The 8,719-nt window shown below is 37.3% G+C and overlaps 1 protein-coding gene and 1 non-coding gene across 2 annotated transcripts; one reads left to right on the top strand and one right to left on the bottom strand.

Moving 5' to 3' along the window:
• Positions 1–1,955: 1,955 nt before the first annotated feature.
• On the bottom strand, positions 1,956–2,028 carry TRNAV-AAC. Its single transcript has one exon. It is a non-coding gene; the product is annotated as a tRNA-Val (tRNA).
• A 1,354-nt stretch (positions 2,029–3,382) lies between these two features.
• Positions 3,383–7,179, top strand: LOC121431098. The gene is made up of 2 exons (XM_041628580.1): positions 3,383–4,046; positions 5,166–7,179. The coding sequence occupies exons 1-2, from the start codon at positions 3,851–3,853 to the stop codon at positions 5,897–5,899; spliced, it is 930 nt and encodes a 309-aa protein (XP_041484514.1). The 5' UTR covers positions 3,383–3,850; the 3' UTR covers positions 5,900–7,179.
• The last annotated feature ends 1,540 nt before the right edge of the window (positions 7,180–8,719 follow it).

Here is an 8,719-nt window from a genome sequence, read left to right as displayed (position 1 = left end):
ATTAACATTTCTTAATCCGCAAAGCCCTCATTTTATTCTATATATCAAGCGAAATGCATCAATAATCTCAGAGATGGCGCCATTTAAAAACTATGAATTACGTTATTAAGTTTCCATTTATAAACCCGTTATGCATAGAATACTGAATATAGGCAAACTTAAAGGCCAAAAAGACATCAAATACCTTATTCTAAACAAGACAAAAAGAATCAAAACTATATTAGACTGATTTTAACCTACAATCGTTATATTTTGTGTCTTCTTCGTCTCTTTACTGTTTTTTTTCTTCGTCTTCTTCTGTTTCTAAATTGAACACCGGAATAAAATGACTGGAGCGGGTCTCTCTGTATACACAGCAAAAACTGTAGTGTTTACCGGTGTACATAGAGGACCACACCAGTTATTTTACACCGGTGTTGAATTGGTGGTGTTAGTTTTACACCTATAGGTGCTATTACAACACCTTTTGTTGTTACATTTACACTCTTTGGTGTTATGTTTAATCTCTAGGGTGTAATTTTAACACCTCAGGGTGTGGTCCTCTTAACACCAATTGGTGTCAGTTTTAACACCGCAGTTTTTACAGTGTAGCGGCTAACAAACACCACAGCTCTCATTCTGATTTGATATCTGTCAATATCATTCTTCATTACTGTATATAGACAAATGTTATACTTTCCCTCAAAAATAATATTCAGACAATGATTCTTCTTTGTTAAGAGATCGTTTCAATCTAATAGTTATCAGCAATCCAGGAAAATTTCATTCGCACATTCTTTGTTTTGTACAACCACGAAATCATAGGTCCATGGTACAATACTAGTAGATACATGGTTAACCTCCTAAACAGCCCGTCTATATTTTTCATTGATTAAAGTAATGTCATTACACCTTCTGATTCCGCGATGAATTGCACAAATTTATGACGAATATGAAAAAGAGTTTTATCAACGTTCATAATAATGGAACATGAGGAGGAGCCGGAAAAAGTCATTTGACCAATATTATTTTGACCAACGGGCGTTAGGAGAAAATTCTCACCAATAGTTGGTCAAAAGTTGGTCAAAATTATGACCAACTGGATATCAAAACATAAAACACAAATAGACAAATTATTATTGTTGCTCGAAATTTGACAAATTTTGACCAAATATTGTTTAAAAGACCAATAGATGGTAAAATGTTTGACCAATTATTGGGCAAAATTTCTAACTAACTTTTGATGGTCAAAATCGGTGACCAACTGTTTCGTATGTTCTTAAAAGTATAGGGGACCAAGTATACCAACGTTGGTAAAAGGTTTGTCTTTGTTATTTTGCTGTGTATAGAGGGAGACCTCTTCATCATCCTAATAATTCCCTGTCTCACTAACACTTCTTAGTCGCATCATGGTCGTTGGGATACCCGTTGCTATGGTGACGAGCATCATCACTCGCTGGACGACAGCAAAGACCGGGTGCCGCGCGCCGGTGTGTGAACGGAAGTACGGAGGTGATTGCCAAGGGTGTCAACAAAAAAAGGTTAATAAAGCTCACAGAATGATGCAGAAACCGCATCATCAATACAGGTTACCTGATATCAATCTCGTCACTGTGTCAAAAATATTGTCAAAATTAGGATCTACCAGAATTTTGGTTGATATTGACGATTTTCATAGGTCGGACACAATCATATGGACAAACAGATTTAATCACTTGCAAATCCTTTTAAGAGTGATATAAAATTGAATGACATGGATTTTTATTGAAGTGTATGTTTATATTAATGTAAATCACGGGATAAGGGGATGTTATACACTGACGTAAATACTTGTGCTACATCTATTTTCAGGAGGGGGTGGAACAATAATCACCCCCCCTGAACAATATAGGTGTGACGCAAGGATTTACTCTCGTGGTATTATTGAACATGTGAGCATTAAACAAACATCAGGAGATTTAAAAAAAAGAATAAATTGTTTCCGCCCGGGCTCGAACCGGGGACCTTGAGTGTGTTAGACTCACGTGATAACCGCTACACTACGGAAACTGTCTTGAAAAATATTAATTCCTTGGAAATAAAAGTTCCTTGGAAGATAGATAAATCTTCAAGGAACCCCCCCCCCCCTTTTTATCTATAGAAATTGTCCTTTAGATATTGGGATGACGATCCCCTATCACAGTTCTTCGCCCTATATTTTCAACACGTCTCTAAGAATAATACAGAATAAAAAAAGAAAAAAATGTCATTGAATATTTCACTTGCAGACATCATTCAGTGGATCTCTGATCACATTTTCCCCAAGGACACACTAGCTTACTGATGGGGGCCGATTCCTTCAATTTCTTCTTTTTTTTTCAATAAAAGAAATATATTATATGATTGTACTGAATATTTGAAACATCGTGATTTTAATCTAATGTCCTTGAATATTTGCATTTCCCTTGATATTAGAGATAATTTTAATAATTATGTATTTCATGTTCATTGGTACCACTGGCGTACAGATGGGGGGGGGGTGGGGGCTCTTGCCCCCCCCAAAAAAAAAAAAAAATCACGACCAAGGAAAAAAGAGATAAAGGATAGAGATAAGGATGAAACATGATTTTTTTGTTTTAAATATTATGTTAAAATCTATCACAAACTTTTTATTAATTGAACGCGATACGCCATATCGAGCCCCTCTAAAGTTTTGTCTCATTACGCTACTGACTGCAGCTACTGTCATGTTATTACTGTGGACTATGCTCATCAATTATCATTGTATAAAGGAAGAAGTTCACATGATTTATCAATCAGTAAAGAAATTCCTTAAAATCAAATTGTGAATTAATCGTTGCTTGGTTGTTAATGGATCAAAGTGATTTTTTTTCTATATTCGTGGGTGAAGATTTCAGAGTTTTTATTGGCTTGAGGTGAATAATGTCAAAATGTCAGTTTCAACATCCCGCATAGCTCTTTTTAAGCCGACCATTTACATCGGGGGGGGGGGGGGGATGGGAAGGAATGGAAGAGATGATTCTACCTAGGAAGGTCGATCAGTGGCTGTTTTGTGTTTTCCCCCCATGGGCAAGTGTGATCATAACATTCATGTGCCAAAATTTCAATAGCTTATAACATTTTATTTTTCGTCAAAGGACACTAGTGTAGGGAGGCCAAAATTTCAACTCATTGGTGGCGCCATCATTAATTGGAATGAAATGTACGCCGATATCAAAATACTAGAAATAATTCATCTCCGACAACTCGGAAGGGGTCGCATCTTCATCGTCAGTCGTGATGTTGCCTAGCAACGCATCTTCGGTGCCGTGTGGAAAAAAATATAACATCGAGAATAATATACGCAGGTGATAAAAAGTTTTAACGCCAGTATCATGACGACGAATCCGGATAAATATCACTTTACTTCAGAAAGCTGGATGGTTGATTCAGCATAAGCATCGATTCATCTAAAGATAACATATTTTTATAATAAACGCTCTAGGAATCACAAAAAGAATATAATTTATGATTTTGATGTTTGTTATGTTGCGTTCCGAAAAGCTATGATGAATCCGAAGTTTTATTTCAAGGAGGTTTAATTCAACGATTTCTTCGCATGATTATCGACTTTTTGTGTGTTTTAGTATACGTCAACCATAGCCAGACGTCGAAATTGACAAAACTTCCTTTCCCGGATGAGTTAATACTTCGACAATTCATATTTATTGAAGCCTAATTTCAAAATCCGTCTCACATTGAACGTAGAGAATAAAAAATCGAGGAATTTCTCGGAAGACTAAAGTGACATTAAATTTCGAATCGTGCTCTCTTGTGACACCAACTTCATTTAAGACTCTCCATCGAGAAGAATTAGTCAGAAGAAAGGAAAATGGCGGCAATAACCAACATTCAGTACCCATCTGCCCAGTTCAGTACCCAAATCTTAGGAAGTTACAATAATTTCTTGTTTGGTGGTACAGGAGGCGACAGAGAGCAGGCGCACAAGAAGACCCTCCGCCTGACTCTACCGACGATCGACTATGGTGATACCTATAATAGATACAGCCTCAGGAGTAACGGATCGGGTGAGTGAGTGGTAGGTGGTGGTGGTAGTGAGGGTGGTGACGATAATGATGATGTTGATGACAGTAATGATGATGATGATGATGATGGTGGTGGTGGTGGTGTTGGTGGTGGTGATGATGATGATGGTGGTGGTGGTAGTGGTGGTGGTGGTGGTGGTGATGATGACGATGATGATGATGATGGTGATGATAATGATAGTGGTGGTGGTGGTGGTGGTAGTAGTAGTGATGACGATGATGATATGATGATGATGATGATGATGACGATGACGATGACGACGATGATGATGATGATGACGATGACGATGTTGATGGTAATGATGACGATGCTGATGGTATGATGATAATGATGATCATGATGACGATCATGATGGCTTTGGTGGTGGTGCATGGTCGTGGTGATAATAATGAGAATAATGTAATGATGTTGATAATGAAAATAGTGTCAATGGTGTTGATATTCTTGATGATGATTGTAGTGGTGATGATGATTACGATACTGATGATGTTCATGACGACGAAGACGATGGTGATGACGATGATGAGGATGATGATGGTGATCACGATGATAATGAGGGTGATGTTGACAGTGTTGGTGGTGATGTTGATTAGGGTTGATGACGCTGAAGGTAATGGAGCTGCTGCTGCTGATGATGATGATGATGATAATGGTGGTGATGATGATGATGATGATGATGTTGTTGATAATGATCATGAAGACTGCCATGATGACCATAATTGTGATAGTGAACATGACAGGAGTTTACCTGTGGGAGAATAAAAGATGAAAATGGGTGGGAAAAAACCCGACAAGGATATTACAATCGAATAGGATTGGAGTAAGGAAGAAGACGGGATAAATGGACATATAGATATAAATAGATAGATAGATAGATAGGCAGATAGAGATTATATAGATAGATAGATAATAGATAGATAGATAGATAAACGGAAAGCAAGAAATAGAGGGGGCAAATGCGATTGGTCATAGATTGCAGATATGATCAAAGAATGTATAAAACATTTTGTTTTGGGAGACATGACTGCCTTTCAATATGTTCCGTTCCATTTAGGTACAATCATGATCATTATTTCATTTTTTCATCCCCCATGTTTCAGAATTTCAAGGAACGCCTCGCAAGATTTCCAACCAGCATTTCAACTCATTGTGCAGTGAAAACATCCAAGCCCCGTTCGGCAACCAAGATCCTCCGAAAACGGCCGAAACGATCGGAAAGATCTCGGAAAATGTCCCCATATCGCTGCCACCGTGTAGCCTGGCAACGTCGCCAACGAAAGGCTCTACCGCCCATATGATATACAAGCAATACAGGCAATTGTTTGCAAGCAGAGGTGGGTCGGAGAATACCGAGGACAGATACGTCCATGCCACGAAAAACAGCCGAAAGTTGCCGGACTTTCCCGGAGTCAGGGCGAGTCCTGCGCCGATGTGCGACCGGCAAGAGGAGCAAGCCAAACGCAGATCGGCCCGAACGACTCGGCGCGACATCCGATGGTACCCGAACACTTCCGAAACCATCACGCCGAACTGGGACCGCACGTTTACATACTCGGATACGGACGTGACATTTCGGGAGAGGACAACCGGATCTCCGTCGAAAGTCATGTCGACTGTCATTCAACTGCCGACGATATTCAACGATAAGACAACTTCAAGGGACAAGTACATCGTGAAGTGGTTGCACTCGGTTCCGGATAGCAATCCGTACGCACATAGCCGGAGTAATAGTCGAATGGACCGGAAACTCGGTACACCGATGTCACTCAAGACAGTCGATTCTTATTTCATTGATACGAGTATAAATGCAAAGCCATCATCATATTCTCCATGAGATTTGAACCGGTAGGATAAAGCATGGACTTTAGGATACTGCTGACTTTTTAGAGTATAAATCTCTGAATATCTTCGGCTCCCGCTGCCATACATTAATAAGCGAACTCTGGCACCCTTTCATTTTTTGTCATCTTACTGAGGCAACCATTGGTGCAGCTGGTTTAAAATAACTGAGGCTCTGAAAGTACGCTTTCTTGCTCTACACAGTTAAAACGCAGTTTGGAATTTTTACGCAACGATGTTCATATAAACAATAGTTGTTTAAAAGTTTAAATGAAATATCAAAAACAAAATTTGTTGTTGAAGATTTAATTGTTAAGCCGTTTAAACAACAAGACTACTTTAAAGTTCATAAGGTAACCATCATTGTACAAGACATGTACAGCGTTTTTACTATTTAGCACCATTCATTTTTCTGCTCAATTAGTCAAAAGATTATTACTCGTCGAAAATTGGTTCAGTTATGCTTCATCTATTCTAGGTTATACTTTGTTGGTTTGTAGACATGGGGCCGCCAAGGGGGGGGGGCAGTTGCCACCTCCCAAATTTTGCAAACTTACTATTCTCACATAAGAAGTTTCATCAGAGATTATAATTATGTACAGTGTGCACCAAATTATCAACCTTAACATGCCCCGCAAATCTCCCCCCCCCCAAAAAAAAAAGAAGCTTTACTAATTATGTGAGGGAGTGAAGTGGCCGAGTTTACTCAGGTTTTGGAACATTCTGCGTATGTATGCCTACCCCACTGCATGAGCATGCACGGCCTTTGATATGCTGATTTAGTGAGTTAGGGTTGAAGACATGCATGCATCTTCAGTCATGGGGTCTGGAGTGGGGCAGAAAAAAATCCTGAAACGTTGCTCCACTTAATTTGGACTGTTCTTCTTTTGAACTCTAATTATTGTTCAGAATATTCCAGCCAATGTTGTTGCTCATAAGTAAGCCTATATGGGCTATTCATGAAAATGATGGACAGAATAAGACAAGAAGGATGTGAGATCTGCTATGTTCATGGCTAACAATTTTGTCTCGTTATATTTTATATAGCAATAAACACGAAGTGTACACAAAACTTAGAGGTATTGGATATTATAAAGCGATATGTTATTATCTCTAGAATATCAATAATACATACTCATCATGGTAGCTAATTATTAATTGTGTTCTCCTCATTAATTGTTTAGAAGAAGGACTGTAAAATCAATGCACATTCCCTAATGCCTAAACTTGTACTCCATTATTCTATGCAATACCAATATATACTCTCTTTTTGGGGTCAATAAAGTGCTTAATTGAAGAAACGTGTATTTTCCATCATGTTTATTCACTGGTTTATTAGCCGCGCTTTCTATTATTATGATACTAAAGGTCAAGTCCACCTCAAAAAATGTTGATTTGAATCAAAAGAGAAAAATCAGACAAGCACAATGATGATTTCATCAAAATCGGATGTAAAATAAGAAAGTTATGACATTTCAAAGTTTCGCTTATTTTGAACAAAATAGTTATATGAACGAGCCAGTTACATCCAAATGAGAGAGTTGATGATGTCACTCACTCACTATTTCTTTTGTTTTTTATTGTTTGAATTATACAATATTTCAATTTTTACGAATTTGACGATTAGGACCTCCTTGCCTGAAGCACAAAATGTTAAAATAATGGAATTCCACGTATTCAGGGAGGAATGAAACTTCATTTCACATGACAATGACGAGAAAATCAAAATATTTCATATTTCAAACAATAAAAAACAAAAGAAATAGTGAGTGAATGACATCATCGACTCTCATTTGGATGTAGCTGGCTCGTTCATATAACTGTTTTTGTGAAATGAAGCAAAATTTTGAAATGTCATAACTTTCTTATTTTACATCCGATTTTGATGAAATTTTCAGTGTTATGCTTGTTGAATTTTTCTCTTTTTATTCAAATCAAGTTTTTGTTGGGGTGGACTTGACCTTAACTAGTTCTCATGCAGCTTGAATAGTTATAACCTACTTTCGAAGATTTATATGTTTTATCGTGTCCATCAAATTCGGACGAAAAAAAGAAAGTTATGACATTATTAAGTTTTGCTTAATTTCACAAAACAGTTTTATGCACATCCTGGTCGGTATGCAAATGAGGAGACTGATGACGTCATCCACCCTCTATTTCTTTTGTATTTTATTATATGACATATAAAATATTCTAATTTTCTCCTCATTGTCAAATGAAACAACGATTAATGCTTACTGAATATGTGGAATTAGCATAGTTTAATACTGTGGTTCAGTAAAGTTGGTCCTTAGTGTCAAATCTGTAAAAAATGAAATATTGTATAATTAAAACAATAAAAAACAAAAGAAATAGTGATCGACTGACTCATTCGCATGACACTGAGATGTGCATATATCACTGTTTTGTTAAAAATAAGCGAAACTTTAAAATACCGTAACTTTCTTATTTTACATCCGATTTTGATGAAATTTTCAGTTTTATGCTAATTTGATTTTTCTCTATTCATTCAAGTTAACATTTTTCTGTGGTGGACTTCACCTTTAAAATAATTATATCTAGTCGCGCAAAAATGAAAGAGCTAGGGGTCATGATCAGAGGCGTTCATCCAGGAGGTAGGGGATGATCGCCCCCCCATGAAAATATTGTGGGAGGGGTAATAGTTTTTACAACTTGAAGGATTTATGATATAAGTGCGTTGCAAAGCACTATAGAAACCATTAAACATGGCATAAAAATACTAATCTCATTAGGGGAATAGTTTTGTATTTTTGTCATTAACTTAAAGTTCAATTAATTCATTTTTCCTAATTCA

This window comes from Lytechinus variegatus, chromosome 17 (assembly GCF_018143015.1).
Source record: "Lytechinus variegatus isolate NC3 chromosome 17, Lvar_3.0, whole genome shotgun sequence".
NCBI classification, from domain to species: domain Eukaryota; kingdom Metazoa; phylum Echinodermata; class Echinoidea; order Temnopleuroida; family Toxopneustidae; genus Lytechinus; species Lytechinus variegatus.
This window is presented reverse-complemented; position numbering and strand designations above follow the sequence as displayed.